At 34.9% G+C, this 23,042-nt stretch overlaps 1 protein-coding gene across 1 annotated transcript in view; it reads left to right on the forward strand.

The window, feature by feature from the left end:
- Nucleotides 1-23,042, forward strand: part of LOC145693405 (carboxylic ester hydrolase) — a 98,154-nt gene that overhangs the window by 15,793 nt on the left and 59,319 nt on the right. Inside the window, exon 2 of the mRNA XM_081769372.1 lies at nucleotides 21,578-21,715. Coding sequence (XP_081625498.1) covers nucleotides 21,578-21,715 — 138 coding nt within the window. The remainder of the gene's footprint in view (nucleotides 1-21,577; nucleotides 21,716-23,042) is intronic.

Raw genomic sequence — 23,042 nt, forward strand, 5'->3', positions numbered from 1 at the left:
TGTTTTGGCTTTTCAAGAAAGAAACCTTCGCTGTCAAAATGCAGCAAATCCGATGAAGAACCTTGTATGGACACAAGTTTCATCCAGTGTAGTCATTGCCTCCAGCCTTTTTGTTTCTACCACTTGTTCATTAAGAACAACATTGGGAAGGGAATTGAACACACATGGAAACTTCATTACCATGCTGTATAATCAGCATGAATGTGTGTGAGATATATGGACCTCACACATTATAACATGGAACTCCAATGTGGAGTGTTCGTTATATGGCACGTACATACAACAATAAGCCTAACTCTGGCGAACAACATTTATCCAGATTTTTACATCTCATTATTCGAACCTTACCATGGACAGAGTGCTTGAACTCATAAAGTTCACCAAGCGGGGCTCTAACAGAAGGAGTAGACACATCGCTTTGATCAAGTAAACACATATAGTGTTGTAAAAAAACGGTTTTTTTTCTGTGAAGTTTTTTTCAATAAAAAACATCGTTCTTTTTCATGTTTTTTTCAAATGTCTGTTTTTTTTCTGGCAGCTATTATTTATTGATTTATGTTGAAGATTATTGAAATAATCAATAGAACTTGAGTCGAAGCCCTCGTAACTTACAAATCGTTTGTTTCCTTGTACCTATACGAGCAAAATCGTGTGATTATTCCTTTCGGACCCAGATCATTTTTGGCGTTTTCCTACTTTGTCAGTTAGTGACTTATTGCTCAAAAACCATTTACCCTATTGATATGGTTAAGACCTTGTTTTTTAGAAAAGGAATGTGGCTATTTTTGCTGTACGTTACATTGCAGTGTTGCGAGCGGGTGGGAAATCACTGAGGGAAATGTAGGGGTGAAAATTTACAAAAAATCCCTAACCGAATTTCAAGATTTTTTGTATCTAGCACCACTTTTGCAATATGGGTCTAAGTCACCTAAAAAAATTCTTTGGTGCGTTGACAAGGTACAGTGAAAACCTAAAGTCGCTGGCTTCCATTCAAAGAGAGAAAGAAAAAATTCTCTGTTTCCATACACATGAAATTTTGACACTTTTTACGCCTCACAAGCAAAAACCAACAGATATGCCGGGGCTACAGCTTCTCTAATTATCCTATTGAAACTTTTTATGGTGCATTCTGTAGGCTAAAGAGAAGGCTTTCAGGTAGTGGTACATTTGTTGCAACGAAAAAAGCAAGAGGGAAATAATAGAGGGGAAAGGGAAATTTGCCGAATTTTTTACTTAAAATCGGGAATTAATTGTTTTGGCTAAAAACACTGCCATAAAACAGACGTAAACTATTTGAAAGTAAACCTTCGTACCCCAAGAATACTTCCTACAAGTATCATGGCGATATCTAACAAAGTAAGCATGATTTAAAAAAAAAAAAAATCTCATTCTACCTCAGAAATTCACAATTTTCTTAACATTTACAGAACATAGTTTATTATAAGCCTTAACTGTACTTCCCCTAATTATTCTACCGAAACTTTTTATGGTGTGTTGTGTAGGCTAAGGACGAGACTTTCAGACAGTGGTACGTTTGCTGGAATGTAGCCAACAAGAGGGAAAATAATAGAGACAAAAAGGGATTTTTTCCAAAATTTCCCTCTAAAATCGAAAATTAAAATTTTCTGTAGCTGGCAACAGTGCTAGCAGACACACACAAACTATCTTAAAAGAAGCTTTGGTATCCCTATAATATACCCTATAAGTATTGTGACTATATCTAATAAAGTAAGCAGGTCATTAAAAATATTCAGTCTACCTAAAAAAAATCACAGTTATCTTTCCACTTAGAGAACAAGATCTACTGTAAACCTTAGCTGTACTTCCCCTAACTATCCTATTGAAACTTTCTATAGTGCGTTGTGAAGGATAAAGACAAGACTTTCAGATACTGGTACTTTTGTTCCTATGTAGCCAACAAGAGGGATATAACAGACAAAACACGTAATTTTCCCCTAACATCTTGAATTAAAATTTTCCGTAGCTGGCAACACTGCTACCAGACAGATGAAAACTATCTTAAACACTGGTACATTACTAATATATCCTACAAGTATCATGGTGATATTTAAAAAACAATGCTTTTAATTACCAAAAATATATTTCGATAAAGAGAAAAGTAGGGGAAAATCAAGAGTTAGAACCTAAATCCGAATTTTTCGTGCGTCCCCTAATTACCCCACTGTAACGATATGTACTCGAGTTTGTTCAGTAAGAACAAATGTTCGACTGGCGTAAGTTGACTTGCATTCGGACGTATAGGTACGGTTTACAACAAAAATTTCGAATTTTTTGCCCCAATTTAAGGAGATTTTAATTTCCGTAGTTGGCAACACTGCGTGCAAGCCCGTCCAATTGATGTCAACAATTAGGTATCCATCCGACGTATCTACCTGACAAGTCTTAAGGAGGTCTCTCTAAAGGGAATGAAGCTACAGGGGCAAAGTAATAAAGAAAATTCGAAAATTCTCGAATTTTTGAGTGGGGTGAAATTTGAGAGGGAAATTCCACACACAGAAGAAAAAGAAACTAAAATGATAAACTATGGACCAACCATATTTAGCAAAAAATATATATACCGATATCTTAATTAGTGACCATACAGGAGCTGATTAAAAAATTGACACACCCGTATGTGCCGCTTTGGCCACCTGGGTCCGAAAGGGTTACGACTGTACATTTAATTACATTTTTGACTACTAACTTGTGTTGTTGTAGTAATTATAATCTTGACTAATAATAATATCGTTGTTGTAAACAATCACAATATCTCCTTTTTACATCTTAGTTCCAATACTGATGCTGAGAAATGCAGGGTGTTTCAAAATGAATATCGGGGAATTAAGTCTTCGTAGTACTTATTACATTTTACGCACAATTATAAATAATACATCAAACAAAAGAACACCGCAAACAGTTTTTGCTTCAAGTGTTCGATGTGAGCTTCATTCGTCACATGGCACACATTGAGTCAATAAGTGAGAAATGCCCATAAACTTTCCGCCATATGACACAAAACATTCAATTCACACAGACGGTTGCACTGTAACTACAGATTCAGTCTTTGCAAAGTTAAAACACACAAAGCTTTCTGGTCTCTAGTCTCCATCTTTGCTACTTGCTCTTTCTAACGGCAGACAGAGGAAACAATGCATGGCATGCGTGTGTACAAAACTGTTTGAGTTGCTCTTTTATTTGATAATACTTATAATTGTAAGTTAATTGTAATAGATACTACAAAGTTTCAAAATCCTAATATTCATTTTGAAACACCCTGCATTACTTCAAATTATGTCATCCTATATTCATGTCTTGTATGTACACTTATGTCCAAGATTATTGTCGCATGTCTATAAATATGTTGTTGTAGGAATATAATTTGATAACGAATCCGCCTGGTATTTCTTATAATGTTAGTATGTGTATAAACGGCAAAGACATGTATGTGGCAAATTTCATGTCAAAACAGCAGTAAATAAGAACAATAAAACGAAAATAAAACTTTCTTGTCCATTTAACAACAGTTTTTTTTTACTCTTTCTCATTTTCGTATTTATAATTCTTTTCCTTTGAAATTTACCACAAATATACATTTTCCGATTATACACACATCATCAGTATTAAAAGTACCCTGCAAAATCATTATCAAATTATATTCTTACAAAAAGACCGTTATAGATATGCGACAATCATTGTGGACATGAGTGTACATATCATCGGGCCGGCTCTAGGCAATTTGTCGCCCGCGCAATGACGTAATTTGCCGCCTAAATCTTTCTCCAGAAAGAACAAATCTTAAAAGTCACGATTTTAAGTATGCTACTCCAGCATGAACAACGAAAGGGAGGGAAACTACACTCGCACTCAGAAAGGCTTAAATACTTACTTACTACAAATACAATATTGTTGTGTCTGTTTTTTTTAATTATTAATCTATTATGTTAGTGAAAAATAAAGCAAATACATCCTTTTTATAGAATTCAATATCGAGTTTCAGTCTCAACATATCAGTTTGCAATCATAGTGCAACTAGCTCTTTTACCTTTATTTCTTGATTTTCCTTCTACATCTGTTATTATTATTTTTTTTTAAATAGTGTTTCCACCTTCAATGATAACGATCTTATTTGCGACAAAGACAAGAGAAGCTTTCATATCAGAACTTTGATAACTAACCGAAGGGGACAGGCATTCGAGAATTGAGTTCCTGTATTTGACAACAATCAAGCAATTTATTCTGGGATTTGTTTTACCATTTGCTTTAGCACTGATCATGTGACTTAAACTAATGCGACCTAAACAAAATTTATGAATGTAGTATTCAAATAGAAGGTCAGCTTAGTAAATTTAGCTACCATGATTATGAAGTCTGTCTCCAACAAGAAATATTTATTTTAAATAAAATACTTAGGACAGATATTGCAACCCAGTGCAAATGTACGTGTTGCACATATTGTAGAGCCGGGAATGCATATTATATATCTAGTCGACAAATTATTTATATATGATATTCAGAAAAATATTAGTAGGCAAATTAGTATTAATTTTTACCTTTAGACAAGTTATTTGCATTTTATACTGTTCGTGATATTATTTTCGTACTTATTAAAGGCCTACTTTCACGAAAAAAACAAACGTTCATTTATACTTTTATTTCTTCGTTGATATTGGTGAAACAGTACAGAAACCCGGATTAGTAGGTACGCTACTCATATAAATTGTAAAATATTTGTAGCGTATCAGTATCTAGTGTTTAATTTATGTTGCATTTTATGGTAATTATACCTACATAAAAATACTTCAGACTTAAATGACGTAAGATACATTACAAATGACTATTTGAAAAAAAAAACTAAATTTAGAAAAAAAACGAGAGGCAATGTTTTTTTTTTCTAAAAAAAAACGTACATTTCTGAAAAAATACGAACGGTTTTTTTCTATTTGGTCTAGGAATTAATTCGTGCGGTTGGTACGCACACATTGAAGCTGTAGTACAAGCACAAAATACATAAATACCTTAAGAAAAATATTGTCCATCGCTAGCCACCACTTTCGCCCATCTGTCAGGCAATGTACGGATTCCGTGGCGAAAGAAGTCCTCATCCTTGGAAGCGATCCAGTCAGAGACCCATGTTTCGATATCTTCTGAAGAAGTAAACCGCTGTCCAATCAAATCGTTGTTCATGCAATCGAACAAGTAGTAGTCCGAAGGAGCAACGTCTGGTGAATACGGCGGGTGGGGTAAAACTTCCCATCCGACATTTTCTAAATAGGTTTTGACCGGTTTTGCGACATGTGGGCGAGCGTTATCATGTTGAACAATAAGTTTATCATGTCTGTTCTCCCATTCTGGTCGTGTTCTGGCCAGAGCTTGCTTCAAACGCATTAATTGTCGTCGATAACGTTCTCCATTCATAGTTTCACCCGGTTGCAGCAGCTCATAGTACACCACACCTTTCATATCCCACCATATGCACAGCATAACCTTTGCACAGTGAATATCTCGTTTTGGTTGTGATGGACCTGGTTCACCTGGTTTCACCCAGGCCTTTTTTCGTTTAGGGTTCTCGTAATGGATCCACTTCTCATCACCCGTAATAATTCGATGCAGAAACCCCTTTCTGCTCTGTCGTTGAAGCAGCAATTCGCAAATGGTTTTTCGTCTTTCAACGTCTCTGTCTTTCAATTCATGTGGAACCCAATGTGACATCTTTTGAATCATTCCCATGGCTTTCAAGCGTTTGGAGACTGTTGTTTGATCAACGCCTAATGCTGCTGCAAGTTGTTCCTGCGTTTGACACGAATCCTGCTCGAGCAATGCTGTCAATTCTTCGTCTTGAAATTTTTTTGGCTGTCCAGCTCGCTCTTGGTCTGCCAAGCCGAAATCACCACTTCTAAACCGTGCAAACCACTTCTGACACGTTCGCTCAGCTAGAGCATGGTCACCATACACTTCCACCAAAATACGATGACTTTCAGTCGCACTTTTCTGCATGTTAAAGTAATGCAGCAGGACACCCCGCAAAAACACTTTATCAGGCACAAATTGCGCCATGTTCACTTAACTACAAACTGGTGTTGTTGACGCTTTAATCCACTGCCCTATACTACGAACGATACGCGATGACAGGGGTTTGCAACACATGTGTGGATACACGGAACTGTGGGACGCTCCGTTCGTTGCGCCATCTCTTGTCCACCCGCACGAATTAATTCCTAGACCAAATATTTACAACACTAAACACATATGTACATAATAACGTATCAATACTGACTCTACTTTCATGGCCTTCCCTACTATGCTACATTTCAAATAACTCACTGCGATGCCAGAAAAACACATATGCTTCCAGTTTGAAATTGATTAGCTTTCCTGCCACAGTTTTTGTAAACGCTAGTAATGTAATACCATACTTGAAATGACCCTGGGGTCGTTTGGCTCAACCCTAGCATGTGGCATATTACCTAATTTGGTATGATGAGCAAATTTTAAAGACAAATCGTGGTTTCTCCACGATTGCTTTCTATACGGTATGTCACAATGAAGCTCCTATGACCAGTTGTATGCATAATTCATACAACCCTTTCTTTCTATACGAGCTCCTAACTTGTTCCGTTCGTTGTTGCCTGGTCAACAGTCATGTCTCATGATATATGTTCAGTCACATGTTCATATTATTAGACAATACAAAAATACCACCAAGATAGTATACTGCTATTAGAAAAACATTCATTTTGAAAACATTAGCAATACTCACAGTATGTTCGCTGTTGTGTCGAATGATGTTTTTGCCAAGTTTTTATTTCTATGCATGCAATGGTCAGGCAACCTTTCGAGAAAATGTATTTTAGAATGGTTGCAAACACTGGCAATATGGATGTTTGTAGGTTTGCACTAACATACTGCAAACAAGTATGAGTCGGAGTCTAATTATGTCTCGCTATGCTGTAGACTTCATGTGAAAATCTTGACTGTTTGCATTGGTTGGCAACACTGCCGAACTTGGGTGCTTGGGAGACAGAGACATTTACATTATGCTTTCCATTGTCCAATACTGCTTCTGTCACATTTGTTCTATATGGCACGCACCCCAATTGCAACATTATGATGTTTACACTTGCTTGGCAACACTGACAACCTATTATGGTTGGGAGACGGTAACACTCAACGTCTTTTTGCTGTAGGCAATTGAAGGTGAGTCTCATTTATTTCGTTTCAAAATGTACATTTTAAAATTGCAATTTCTAGGTTTCCAACCTCAATGTTCATAGCTTCTTTTCTCGACGTTCTGAAACACGTCTCAGTGTGCACAGAGCACAGAATATTCTCCATTCCATTATCTTTCATATGGTTTTGGTTTGAACTGATTACCTTTAACACCTATAAAGTTACAGAGTTTAACGGAATGCACCAGAAAGTTCAAAATGTGCTCAGGCGCCTTTGCAAAATGGCCGCTACGACAAAACTTACACGGCTAAAAAATAAATGAATACCCGTTTTCAACTCACTAAATGTGGTACAAACATAGGTAAAAAATTAATAAAAAAAACTAAATTTTGTTAGCAACCATCATCGGTCGATTTCATTTGGATTGCCCCATCAGTAAGAGTCATTTATAGATGTGGGAATTAAGGTATCTGTCTTAATATAGCTTTAAATATCGAGTGACAGTTTTGGATATAGAGTTGTAAATACGTTATGCTATGAAATGGTGGTACTCGTTCCCTTCTGACAGGTACGCGTATCATTCAATAGTATTTATTTAAGCAGTTACCGATAGTGAAAGAGACAGACTGAATAAAGTATTCTGGAGAGGTGCCTAAGGCCTTTCAGCGGAATGAAACAAATATAAGACAATGAGTCACTTATGTTTCGTGTCTGCATAACTTGAAACAAACAATAAACCAGGTGCTAACTTAAAAAACACAGCGAAATTTGCATTTGCTAAGGTAAAGAACAAATTATCCAGCGATGAAGATAATAGCATGCGCACATCCGATAAAGACAACAAAATGACATATTTATTTGATAGTATTATTTATTATTTACTTATTTATTTTCTGAAATACAAACACATAGGTCTAACCTTGCAGACAACATTCTCGTCAAGTTCATTGTGCAGAAAGTTTCTATGGCGTACAACAGCCAGAGATGGAGTGCTCATAGATCACGTGGGTCAAGATTTGTGAGTGCGCCGTGGGTCAACAGGTTGTGACTCACTGCGATCCAACACACACCCACACTCACCGAACCACCATGACCCACTCTGACACACCGACCAACTACGATCCACCGACCCACTCTGGTCAGTGCCTTGTATTTAGCATCTTCTGAACACTGGTGAATATGTCTACGTTTTACTTTTAATGCCTTCATTTTTCTTCCTCTTTAACCCTTTAATTCAGCGTTTCCCAACCAGTGTGCCGCGGCACACTGGTTGCCGTGAATGGGCCGCTGGTGTGCCGCAAGGAATCGAAACAAAATTATTAATTTTATAGCAATCAAATTGTAGAAAGTAGGGGAAACTGTATATTTGTATTTCACATTACTATGAACCTCTACTAGAAATGTACAATTTTAAGTTTCATACCGTGTTACTGTTCTGCACATTTCTAATGTTGAAAAAAGTATTTGTTGTCATTGTTATGGCCATTATTGCTTCTTTGTTGTAGACTATTTCGTAGCTTGAAAATTTAAAATATCATTCAATCCTTTCGACAAATTACCTACATTTGTGTTCTAAAAGTAAATGAGGTTTGTTTGTTCGTTCGTTGTTTAGTGATTTTTCTTCTTAGTAAAAGGTTGGATACATTTTTTAAAAAGAAAGCGTATTTAAAAAAAAAAAAAACTTGAGTACAATATTTCATTGCAATTGTTTTCTATTTTTAAATTAAAATGAAAAATAAGCATAATGATTTACCACGGGGAAAAAACAGTATTCGAGCTTTCTTCTTTGTGAGCAGGAGATCAATAATCACAGAAAAAATACCACTGTGTTTTATATTTACAAATAATATCTTTAAGTGTGCCGCGAGAATCCAAGTAACACCCATAGTGTGCCGCAAGTTGAAAAAGGTTGGGAAACGCTGCTTTAATTGGCAAGCATTGATAGCATTACCATTAAAATATTTAGTTTGTTTTTATGCTTGAAGCATGTCTTCTTGATCATAATTTCATATTTTTAAAAATACTTTTGTATTTTGGTTACAAAATACAAAGTGTTTATTTCAATGCAACATTCCCATAAAATAGATTTTATGTGCAGCTCCTGAGCAGCATTGCCCTATTATGGTCAAATATCATAAGAATACTCTCAGTACTTAGCAGCAGTTTCGTTGAAATATTTTCCTACAGAGCAAGAAATCACAAATAATAAATAAATAAATAAATAGGAACTTTCGCGGAACGTAAGAGATAAAGCTTCTACAATACTAAATTTGACTGTCCCCTGTTGACTAAGGTGACCCGCAAATCGTGTATATGAATATGTATGAAAGCAATAATGATCACTGAAGTTATAATTCGTGCGGATAACGCACTAGAATGCGATGTTGCTTGAGAGCAACAGTGCCAAATATGTTCCTACATAGTACTGAAAATTGTCTGAGCCATGAAAATTTTCAGATTCTTTAAATGATCTTTCACATTTTAACATTTATATACATGAATTCAATCAATTTTATGATTACTGAGGAATTGTTACTTGATTACTGTTTTTTTTTTTTTTTTTTTCAGAACGGAAAATTTTTCGGAAAAATGTAGCGGAAAATTGTTCGAAATGGAAATTTTTCCGCGGAAAATTTTCCACCTCACATCACTACTCATGGAATATTTTTAAATTTTTTTATTGGGGGCACTTTCTATAAATGGGACATTGGTAGTGGATTGATGCACAAAAATAATCGAAAACAATCGACATTAGTAATCAGCCTTATAGAAACTAGCAAACAATTCTAGTAAGCAAATTTATAGAATCGAAATGTTATCTGTCTAAGAGGTTATATGTTAACAAACCGAGCAATACAATGCAACTTTTCGTAAGTTGTAAATATTGCCTGATACACGAGCCAGGGATACCCGTTCTGAAATAGCTTGTTTCGGGGCAGGGTGAGAACTTTTAGGGAAAACACTCCCCACACCAAACCTGTCCACTTAAATTAGCATCATTGATGAAATTAAAGGTAAATGTTACAGTTATCACATTATTTGTAAATGTCAACCCTGCAAAAGGTGGCTGTAAGAACGGGCTCTGAGTCTTCCATAAGGTTTTCTGGAAGAGTGAATGAAGAAAGAAGAATACTGAAGTTCAAGCAAAATGGAAAAGATATTTATTAGAACACTGTCCAAGGATGAATTGCCTTATAAGAGATAATTTATAAGTATTAGTTTCTGGAGAAAAAAGAGGGGAAGAGGAAAGTGTCAGCTCGATCGAAAATTTTGATTCCGTAACAAAATCGAAGGCTGAGAATAGAAATGAAAGATCGGTTTGCTATCATGACCTGTTAGTGTGGTGGAACACTGATGATGATAGTAAGGTTATAGTCACGCTCGTAATAAAATAAGTAGGATTTTTGTTGTCTTCATCATGATACATAGTAACGCCATTTCTTTGGGTAAAAGAATATGGATTGTTTATGCGTTATATTGGTATTTTAACAAAATATACATATACGAATATAATAAAGAATTGATCCTATTTACAAATTTTGATTGAACGGATATATTGGAAATGGTGAACGAAAATATTATTATTATTTCTAGCAGAAATACTAATAGTAGAAGAAGAATAGAAAGTTAGAAACAATTCCACAATTGCTAGGAAACAATAACGTCTGTTCTTGATCAGTCACACTTTTAACCTTTACTAGCAGTAAAAATGATGGGGAAGGGGAAAAAACAAGGGATGGGATGGGGAAGGGATGTTCATGTGTGTGCTTTATCGGGTACTTTCTCCTATCTGTTGGTGACTCTTGGCACTATTTGACAGTATATACCATGCATGCGTAGATGTCGAAATGTTCATGTAAAAAGGGGCTAAAGATTTGACTCACCTATTTTATTACGCAGTTTAAAATATAAAAACGCCGTTTTCTCGAAAATGAAGTTTTGTGACATTCCTTCTTTTTTTTCCCTTATCCTTCAAATAAGCCTTATGTATTCATTTGGTTCAACACTTCACGTACCCAGACAGTACGAATCAAGGTTGATACGACTGGCGTATGTTGTGTTGTTAGTATTTCACCTACGAAGAAAGTCGTTTCAAGACAGTGAGAAACTTGATATTTTTCATGTTAGTATACATCAGAAGTATGAATATTACAAATGATAAAATTTTCCATAATTATTTCAAAGGGAATCGAACCCAGGATCCAAAGATTGTGGAACCGACGCTTAAACCCCAACTCTGAGACATCACTGTTGAGGAAGAGGGGGAAAGACTCGATATGCAATGAATTTAGCAAATTGTATACTTTTACGATTCCAGTGTTGTAATAATGAAGGAATACTCTGATTTCAGTCATGATAAAATAGTAGTGTTATGAAGAAACAATAGTCCAAAGAATTCAAATTTAAATTGAAAAATAAAGATATACAAATACGCAAGGACACGAAGGAGAAATTGGTCTTCAGAGGACTTCGAACCCTTAAGAGGCACTCCTCTTGGCCGGAATCTAGTGTTTCAGAGCACTGGATTATTATTATTTTTTTTTTAGAAAGGTAACTAATTTAGCGAACTTTCATCAGCACTCTAAGTTGCGTATTTTTACTCGCTTTACTTAATTTTACTCGTTTCACTCACTTTTACCATTTTTTCCAGTAATTCTTTAAAGAACAGTAACAAGAACACGGAAACATCGAGGACAGTTAATATCACAAAGACTCTCCCATAAAGAAGCGAACGCGGAACCTCGTACCCCAAACCACGGAACTGAAGTAAATATATGTTGTAGTAAGACGATGAGAGGCAAACGTTCCAGTAGAAATATCAAACAGAAAATATCCATAGAAAGCAATTACTAATATGTATATTACTTCCATATTATTATTATTATTATTATTATAATTAATAATAATAATAATAATAATAATAATAATAATAATAATAATAATAATAATAATAATAATAATAATAATAATAATAATAATAATAATAATAATAGTAGTAGTAATAACAGTTGTTGTTGTACTTGGGGTTGTTGAAATATGTGTGGTAGCAGTAGTATTAATGGATGTTGTTGCAGCATTTAGATAATCTTATCGCCCTGCTTGAGGACTGAGGCTATACGTTATGTTAATTAACAATATTTTTCGGGTGTTTCTTCATTATTATATTTTTTCACGAGGCACTTGTGCATTGTAGATTGTCGTGTTTACTATTTTTCTAGTCTCCTTGATATTGAGGAATTGTCGGGAGCAGGGATGTCTAATTGTTGGACTGCGAAGCAATGATATGTGACCTCGCGTCCTCAAACATATGTTCTGTTTATTACGTTATTGTGTATGGATTTTTTTTGTGGAGTGTAAAAAGCGAGGAATTATAATGTAAAAAAACTGATACTACAGCTATTGCCTTTTACACCTCAAGGAAAGCTAAAATAGGTTTGAAATAAATAATATTCGTAACATTTCTTTTCCATAATGTCCAAATTGCCACTTTTCCATATAAATGCAAAAGGAGTAAAGTTTTAAATTCATATTAACAACTTTTAACATTTAAAGTATATTTACAACTACAAAAGTTTAGTGTTTGGTATCTAACGTTTACAAAAACGTTGAAAAGTTTGTTTTTTTAATGGATTTTGCGAAGACTGCTGCTTGTATTGTTTTTCATTGTGGCCTGCAACATGATGCTAAACTGTTCAAGTAGCCTGTTGAGTTCAAAACAACTTTGGTCATATCCTTGACCTAAGAGCGTATTCATTACCTTCCTTATATATATATATATATATATATATATATATATATATATATATATATATATATATATATATATATATATATATATATATATATATATATATATATATATATATGCGTGGATATAGGGTATGGTCAAAGGGGTGGTTGGTAAAGCTGGACGGTTCGAGGAATCGCAAGCCTCAGTTTTGGTTTGTAATATGAACCGGTTTCAAACTTAACGGAACTGAAAATGGTTCTATTTTCTGTTGATTATTAATGTCTTTTCTCAAGACTATTAAGAATAAAACATGTGAAATCGTAATTCCCTTCAAAAGTGAAACAGCAAATCCTCTGCAAAGTGGCAACCTAATGTCTGTTTTCAAATCGAACTGAGGAAAATTATGGTTCGGGTTCTGAAGTAAACCGACAGATTATGTTTGATCGGTTTGATGAACTTCGACCGAACCTAAATCGGTTAAACGGGTTTTGGGACATTTCTAGTAACTAGACTCATAGTTAAGGGATGATAGGAGAACAATAGAAAGAAATGCAGAGGTCTTAGTAAAAGCTTGCAGGGACATGGGTTTAGAAGTAAATGCAGAGAAAACTAAATACATGGAAGTTCGTCGGGATCGTAACACGGCAAATTATGGATGCGTCAAAATATCAAATATTTTTGATAAAGTGGATACTTTCAAATATCTAGGATCAATATTAACAAACGCAAACTATATTCGCGAATAAATTAAATGTCGACTAAAAGCAGGGGATCCGTGTTATTATTCAGTTCAAAATCTCTTATTGTCGCGAATTCTGTCGAGGAATTTGAGGGATAAAATATACAAAACGATAATCATGCTTGTTGTTCTGTATGGTTGCGAAATATGGTCTCTTACTCTGAGGGAAGAACATAAACTGGAAGTATTTGAGAACAAGATCCTGAGACGAATATTCGGACCCAAGAGGAACGAGAATGGGGAGTGGCGGAAACTTCATAACGAGAAACTACATAATTTATACGATGTACCAAACATTGTTAGCGTAATCAAATCTAGGAGGCTTAGGTGGACAGGTCATGTAGCCAGAATGGAAGAAAGTAGGAACACTTTCAAAGTCTTAACTGGAAGGCCAATCGGAAAACGACCATTAAGAAGACCTAAGCGCAGATGGGAAGACAATATAATGATGGATCTCGCAGAAATAGGAATACAAAGTAGAATCTAGATCCCGTTGGCTAAGGATAGGTCAGTGGAGAGGATTTGTGACCGCGGCAACTTCTGGGTTCCATAGGCCATAGAGTTAGTATTTTTTTAAAAAAATAGACTCTAGTTAGTCCTTCTATTGTCCACTGAAACCAAAGGCCATTATGCACTAGAAATTTTGAGGTAAAGCCCATTTAGCCCCTCGATCCGCCCATATATATACAGTATAATACATTACATAAAAACAATATTTAATCATCAACAAGACTACTTCAAAAAAATTACCATGATTAATACTACTGTACTGTTGTTCAAATATGTAGCGGCTTCCTTTCGCTTCGCCCTGTAAGTCAAATCTTGTCTTGCGAGAAAAACAATCTCAACTATTCGCATTAGAACTTTCTTCCGTAAATCAACGTCACTTTTGTCTCTCACTAACATCCCTGTTTTTCATAGTTTCATCTTTCCATCACATAAGCTACAGTATAGCATGTATGTGCACTTTTGAATGTTCCTGCTCTTCAAGATCATTATACTGATGTTTTATATCAATCTTGGGCCTAATTACAAATGAACTTTTTCATTTGAAAATGCCATGCAAATCAAACAAACGCACTTGTTGTTTTCTTTACAATAAGTAAATCATTTATGTACTCCATAGTTTTCCTGGATAGGTGCTGATTGCCACGGGTGCTGACTGCCACAGCCAATTATTGGTGTTGATTGCCACGACTGTCGATGATTGCAAATATGAAGGTGCTGACTGCCACGAGCCTGGGAGAAACTGTATTTGGAAATTAGAGGAATTAATCCCTCATACTAAATTTATGATTATTAATTTAGTAGGAATTAATTAGGAATTAATTTAGTAATCATCGCAGCAAATCTATGTGGCATCCTATAAGTTACAAAGTTGCTCACTAAGTGGAACGACATACATTTGGATGTTTATAAAGGAATTGTCTTTTTTGTTATATGTACAATTTGCACATTTCATTGTTTACATTAATTGTTTTATTGTATTATTTAATGGATATGATGGTCTGAAGCCAGCTGACAAGGGAAGTTTGGGAGAAAGCACTCGCCTGCAGAGAAATAAGCATGTCATTTGAAGGACCAATTCATGCTGATTACAACAGGTAATAAAACTCCTGTACGTTGAGAAATGTTCGTGATATTCATCTTGGAAATTTATATAAGAAAATGAGTGGATGCACGTTTCAATGCATTGTTTCTAAGTATTCTCTCCCTTGGCGAAGCCTGATGGTTTGAATTTGCTATTGCTTGATCATTGGGGTCCATTCACAGACAAATTGTCCATTACAAGTAGCATTACGGATGGCAAAGACCTAATGGTTGAGAAGATACCAAAGAATTACACAAGATTTGTGCAACCATTTGATGTGTTTTGATTCCGATCAATCAAAGATTATGGCAGGAGATGAAACTTCTTCATCTGGACGTTATAATGTACCAATGAAACAATCAAATAAAGTTAGTGTCCATACGAATCACTTCCGATCACCGCAATACATTGGATTGTTTCAGTTTGCGTTCTACAAGGCAGGTTACGAACAAATTATAGGCCTATAACTTTTGAATCACTTGTCGAATTTGCTTTTTGCTTTGGTTCTGCGAACTGTTCCCTTGACAGATGCAACGCAATTGCACATATAAAATGTTCATGGTGCAAGGGAGTCTTTTGCCTGCGTCATTTCTTCAAAAAACAACAGTGATCAATTTTCATCTCTAACCTATGATTATTGTGAACAATGTAATGACTAATTGTATCTATCAAAATCGTTAGTTATTGCAAAGCACTTTTTTCTGTTACTTCCGATAGCTTTCAATTCGTATGTCAATATTCGTTACTAATTATGTTGTACTTAACGCGTATAAATGCGTATATCCTCATTTTCTCATATAAACTTCCAAGTTGAATATTAGCCCAGTCAATGGTCAAAAAACATCAAAGTTCGGAAAAAATTTGGGTAAAGCTGATTTTCTCTCAAGTTGGGTAAAGCTGATTTTCTCTCAAGTGATAGACCACTATGACAGGAACATTTTCCCAAAAGTCCCCGCCCCTCCCCCTGGAGCTTTCCCCCCCATGCCTCCTCAAAGTTAAAAAATTGGCGTTTTAGAAAAAAGGCCATATCTTCAAAACTAATGGACATATTGACATGCTTCTTCTTTTCTCGTAATCTGTGAAATGTGCTCTACAATTTCGTATTCCTTAAAGGTTTTCATAAACCTAATGGTTTCTTGGCAATTTTAACCTAAAGAGTAAAAAATGAAAAAATCGCCCGCGCCATTTTGTTTTTCCTCTTATATTTCCTTAGTGAGTTGTGATATGGAAAAATGTTTCAAATGAATCTTAAAGAGCATAAAATTATCTTTCCAACGGTGTATATATTGTGGGGGTTACTCTTAAAATTAGCCATGTAGCGAGGTAAGTTTGAAGACGAGCGGGCTCAAATTTTCGCCTCAAATATCATGGAGGATAAAATGCATAACACTAAGTAAATGTGTTAAAACAGAAGTGGAGGTGAAGCGAACTCCGTTGGGAACATTTAATCCTGAAACTATTCGTATTCTTTCGTATGCCAAAAAAAGTCACCGTAGTGGGCTCTCCAATATTTTTGAGGAAGATTTTAATGACCTGAAAGTTACCAGAGGAATTGAATGTCGAACGGTACACCCCATATTTCCAATGAATGTTTTGTGGATTGCAGACGCAGATATGCAGCCTGGGTGGAATGGATTCATGACCTCCGTAATGAGTAGACGAGAATATTGTGAGGATACATATATATTAGGAATTCCCTTTATAAACATGGATCCTAGCAATCCATCAACAATTTTCTCTGCTCTCAGTTATGCTGCAGAACAATGTCAGAAGCAACGCCGTGCCTGTATTGTTACGTTCGACCAACCATTGTTTTTAAAGGCGGCTGAAATTGTAGCGTCAGCAAATCCCAACAGTGAAGTGTCAAAAATTATTCTGAGGCTAGGAGGATTCCATCTATTAATGTCTTTTATGGGTGCTATTGGAAAGATAATGGAGGGGAGTGGTTTGGAAGACCTATGGGCTACAGTTTACGGTAAACTGACTGTGAACCACATGTTAAATGGTCACGCATACGCAAGAGCTGTCCGAGCATATAGCCTTACTGCTTGTGCGATTGTTAAAGTGATGAAGAGCAGTTTTCCTGAAATAAATGGCTCTCTTGCATATTTGGAAAATATTTCTAAAGATCTTCTTGAAAAGGGTTTTAATGAACAAGATGTTCTAGAAGAACCAGCTGTAAAAGAAGCTTTGAGCAAATTTAACGATTTCTTGCAGGAAATTAGAACTTTAAGCAGAACAATTAAGCTGTGGGTTAATCTCCTTAGGTGCATTGACCTTATAATGCTGTTTATCTATGCAGAAAGATCAGGAAACTGGGATTTACATCTGAATACAACAATTCAAATACTCCCATATTTTCATGCTGCCGGACATCTCCCTTATGCTAAATCCGCCCACTTGTATGCACAAGAGATGTGCAAACTTGAATCAAAACTCACAAATCAAGAACTAGTTCTTTTTAAGGAGAAAGGATTCTTCACTATTAGGCGGAAAGGCAAGTACTGGTCAGGAACGTGGTCTGATATGTGCATAGAACAAGATTTGATGCGACCCACGAAATCTGTTGGAGGACTGACACATGACCGTGGCATTACTGACAATACTCTTTCAAAATGGGTACTTGGAACACCATTCTTTCTCAAAGTTCATGAGGCTGTAGAAGATTTTTTCGGAACAGCAATGCAGTTTAGCGAATGAAGCCCGATACCACAGATTTTTGTCTTTGACAAAGAAAAGTTCACTAAGATCTAACTTTGACCTGGCCAAACTACCTCCAACTTCTGAAGCGTGTAATGAACATTCGCTCAGAGTATTTTTGCAAGTACAGAAATGGTTAGGAAATAAACTTCCTGACACAGAATGGGGTTGGAGGATAGAATTAATTAAAGAAAACGGACGCTTCAAAAAGACATTGAAACCTATTCCCACCTCCAAGCCATTTGCACCAGACGAGCTTCTGTACATAATATCATGTTCGTGTAAGCAAGGATGTGGCCAATACTGTAAATGTAAAATAACTAAAATAGATTGCTCTGCAATGTGTGAGCACTGTAGTGGGCTGTCTTGCCTAAATTCACATTTCTATTCCGAGGAAGAACTTGTAGAATCATCATCCGAAAATTAAATAGTATACTGTATAGCTACGGAAGATTAAGTTGAAAATACTGCAGTAACAAAATATTTCAAATTTTTATAGTTTATTTGTTTATCTAGAAATTATTAGATTTATAAAAAAATAGAAAATAAAATAAAATAATTTTGTCACTTTTTAAGAATAAAACAGAATGTGAAAATTACCAGTGTGTTGAATAGTTTTGGAGATAATACCTTTTGTCAGAAACGCTTATTTTTAAATTTGGAATGGTAATGGGGATAGAGTAAGGGTTAAAGCTTCACAGGGGAGACAGGACTAAACAAAAATGCTTTTCTTGGTTTATTATTTGAAAAAAAAAGCTTTGTTATTAGTATTTTTTTTTCTTTCGAAATGAAACATAGTGACTGATGTTTGAGGCGAAAATTTGAGCCCGCTCGTCTTCAAACTTACCTCGCTACATGGCTAATTTTAAGAGTAACCTCCACAATATATACACCGTTGAAAAGATAATTTTATGCTCTTTAAGATTTATTTTAAACATTTTTCCATATCACAACTCACTAAGGAAATATAAGAGGAAAAACAAAATGGCGCGGGCGATTTTTTCGTTTTTTACTCTTTAGGTTAAAATTGCCAAGAAACCATTAGGTTTATGAAAAACTTTAAGGAAAAAAATGTGTAGAGCACATTTCACAGATTACGAGAAAAAAAGAAGCATGTCAATATGTCCATTAGTTTTGAAGATATGGCCTTTTATCTAAAACGCCAATTTTTTAACTTTGAGGAGGCATGGGGGGGAAAGCTCCAGGGGGAGGGGCGGGGACTTTTGGGAAAATGTTCCCCTCATAGTGGTCTATCACTTGGGAGAAAATCAGCTTTACCCAAATTTTTTCCTTGCAAAAACCTTTATTGACTGGGCTATATCTCGAACCGTTCTCAACCGTACAGGAATTTTATTAGCTTGTTGTAATCAGCATGAATTGGGGCTTCAAATGGCATGCTTACTTTCTCTGCAGCCGAGTGCTTTCTCCTGAACTTCCCTTTCCGAAACAATTTGCGCAGCTGTACACAGTTCATGCTGACAAAGGGAGTTCAAGTGAGAACACATAAATCGTACCAATTTTGTACGCACCGCAACCTGACAAAACTGAAAGTACACTCATGTCCAAAATTATTGTCGCATATCTATAACTGTCTTCTTATAAGAATATAATTTGATAATTTTGCAGAGTACTTTCAATACTGATATTATGTGTATAATCAGGAAATGTATATTTGTGGTAAATTTCATAGGTAAAGAATTATAAATACGAAAATCATAATGAGTAAAATAAAATGTAACTAAATGGACAAGAAAATTTTATTTTCGTTTTATTGTTCTTATTTACTGCTCTTTTGACATGAAATTTACCACATACTTGTCTTTGCCGATTATACACATACTAACATTATAAGAAATACCGGGCGAAATCGTTATCAAATTATATTACTAGAACAACATATTTATAGTCATGCGGCAATAATTTTGGACATGAGTGTACATACAGAGACCTGTTTACCTTTGTTAGGTGTTGGTGTGAACAACACGATCCTAAGGTTCATCTAGTTTCTTTCATGCTTCTTGGCGTCCGGTAATGTTACGTCTAGCAACTTTCTCTCAGGCTCGTGGCAGTCAGCACCTTGATATTGGCAATCAGCGCCAGTCGTGGCAATCAGCACCAATAATTGGCTGTGCAGTCAGCACCCCACCGTTTTCCCTAGTGAAGTGCGATAATACACCATTTCTTCAGTTGAATATAAAGTTATCAAGATCAATTTCAGTTGACCGAATAGGATACCGCTTTACGAAATTTAGCTGGTCCAGTACTGTTGAATGGGATGACGACGAGAGAGTACAGAATGTTCCATAATCCTGTTTATCTTCGTGGAAACTGTATCCTCTTCTTCAGACAGGCCTTCACTGCTGAAGGTTTTGTTAAGTATTTACTGTTCTTCAGCCTGAACTCTTCAAATTTACTGAATAATGTATCATGTGAAGTTTTTTGTAAGTTCTCGAGTTCCGTCCACAGTGTTTTCATTGAGATTATAATTTTTTTGAAGTTTTATCAGTTGTAGATACTTAAATAGTTAAAGATAATTACGAGAAATATAACAATAAAGCCATCAATCCCACATCTTATTGATTTATTTAAAGACTCACTCATACCATTGGACTAAAAAAAAAAAAAAACGACAGTAAAGTCGTAAAGACAATGAACAAAACAAAGATTAGCCCTTAGTTTCAGCTGGGCTAGCTTTAGTTTCAGCATTGTGCATATCTTTTCAGATGTAGGCTGTGGTTGATGTCGGTTAGCTTCTTAATCAGTGGCGTATTTACGATTTTGTTTCGGGGGGAGCTTCGCTAACTTTAGTCCTGGAAATTGAAAATTCTGCAAGATATTACATTTACTTCAGTATCGTAAATAAAATTTCAGGGGGAATTAAGCCCGAAACCCTCCTTAAATACGCCACTGTTGTTAATGCTCATTTACTATGCTTCGTAGATGTAAGAAGTGTTTTGACTTCAATTTGTGCTTAGGTCCTAACTCAACTGGACAGCTGCTAAGGAGGAATCTACGATTTTAATGAGTGACCCACACCACTACATTCAATCCATTCCTCATTATTCTAATGTGGAAGAGCTTGGTAGTAAGGAGAGATCCCTACTATACAATCAGTTTTCTGATGGCCCAATTGAAACAAATGTATCAATTATAGAAAACTAATCATCCTGTTCTATTTTTAAATTGTAAAAAAAAAAGAAAAGAAAAAAGAAAGAAGTTTTGCGAAAAATACAGGAAAACGGATAACAAATGAACTGGCAGTATTTAAGATGATTAAAGCCTCCTCCTCCTCCTTTTTTTTTTTTTTTTTTTTTTTTTTTTTAAGAAAATATATTCATGAGAACATTTCATGCAGTCTAACACTAGAAGGTGTTGAAGGAAAAACAAGGTAAAACATTCAAGCAATTTCTAGAAATAGTCGCTTTCGTCTTTATCATGTTGACTCATCCACCGATTGCTAGGTAACTGGGTAGACCAGTCCGCCCCTGATGAAGAGATGCGCACTGGACTCGATTGCCGCAGCAGCTCATGAAATTAATAATGAAAGACGCTAAATCTACTATGCATATATATTTTTATTATGATTTACAAATAGAAATAAAAAAATATGTAAATTTTCCTAACTAATAAAAATTATTTGTATTGACAGCGACCAAGAAAGTTATTTTTGAAAGGCAACATCAATGGAACAGCACCGGGTCCTCCATGTCCACAACCAGCACCTTGGGGCCAGGAAGGAATTATTGGAAGTGAAGATTGTTTGTTTCTTAATGTGTTTACACCACGGGTAAGAATAGATTTAATATTATAATTGTATTGTTAGAGGTGGTAGACTGCGATTAAGAAAGCTAGCAACAACGGTTATTATTATTATCTACAAGAGAAAATTGATTGACTCTGTATTTGTAAAAAAGATACTTGACAATCGATGTACCTCGAACTATATTTTTAAAAATGTAGATTTTAAAGTTCCAACATATATGATACAATGGTAAAAATTTTATTGGAACCACATAATAGAAAACATATTTTAATTTTTAGGATTCTAACACGCTATAATGAATGCATGTCTCAAAACATGACTTTATTTTAGAATTTTTAATGTAACTTAGTAGTTTTTATTTTTACTTTTAATTTTTGACTTGTCATTCTTTTTAGTAATTGACATAGACTACACTGTCAGTAATTTTATAACCAATAATTAGGGGCAGGAGTTTTTCGCAATTTGAAATTAAACATTTCGCATTTAAAATTAAACATTTCATATTTTGTCGCATTTTGAGATATAAAATTTCTCATTTTGTCGCTAAGTAAATTATTTTACAAACTCTAATATAAATTATACAAACTCTTATATACGTCCAATATAAGTAATAAACAATATTACTACTTAGGACAATGAAGTTATTCTTTATGCAGCTAATAACAACAAACTACTTCTTTCTTCTTTTACAAGTCCAAAAACTTAAAATACATTAGCACAGTATCATCATGATTGCCATCACAAAACACCATACGTTGTATTAGCTATACACCAAAAACACATGCAAAAAAAGAAAAAAAAAGATACATTACATTAGATTAGGAAAATTATACTTTTTATTTTTGTATTTTAACAACTGAATTTGATGTTTTAAAAAAATCGCAATTTGTCGCGTTTTGCGACATATTTCGCTCAGAATGTCAGTTATCGCATTTTGTCGCGACTTCAAAATACCTACTTCCTTACTCAATCTGATGTAGTTCGTTGAAAAACTAATTCCCGACTTTGTTCGAAAACTTGCGAAAAGCTCCTGCCCCTATCAATAATTTATGTTTAAGAGGTAATAAATTTTTATCACTACTACTACTATAAATTATAGCGCTAAAATAATGTATATTAAGACAAAGTGCTGTATTTTAGCTGTTCTCAGCACGTGAAATAAAGTTTATTATTATTATTACATTGTGTTTTATATTAGTGCTCTTCTTTTTATTGTTTTCTTATTTCTTCTTCTTCTTCTTCTTCTTCTTCTTCTTCTTATTATTATTATTATTATTATTATTATTATTATTATTATTATTATTATTATTATTATTATTATTATTATTATCACACATCCCCATGTCAAATC

The sequence above is a fragment of the Thermobia domestica genome, chromosome 8 (assembly GCF_964235325.1).
Source record: "Thermobia domestica chromosome 8, izTheDome1.hap1.1, whole genome shotgun sequence".
Taxonomy (NCBI): domain Eukaryota; kingdom Metazoa; phylum Arthropoda; class Insecta; order Zygentoma; family Lepismatidae; genus Thermobia; species Thermobia domestica.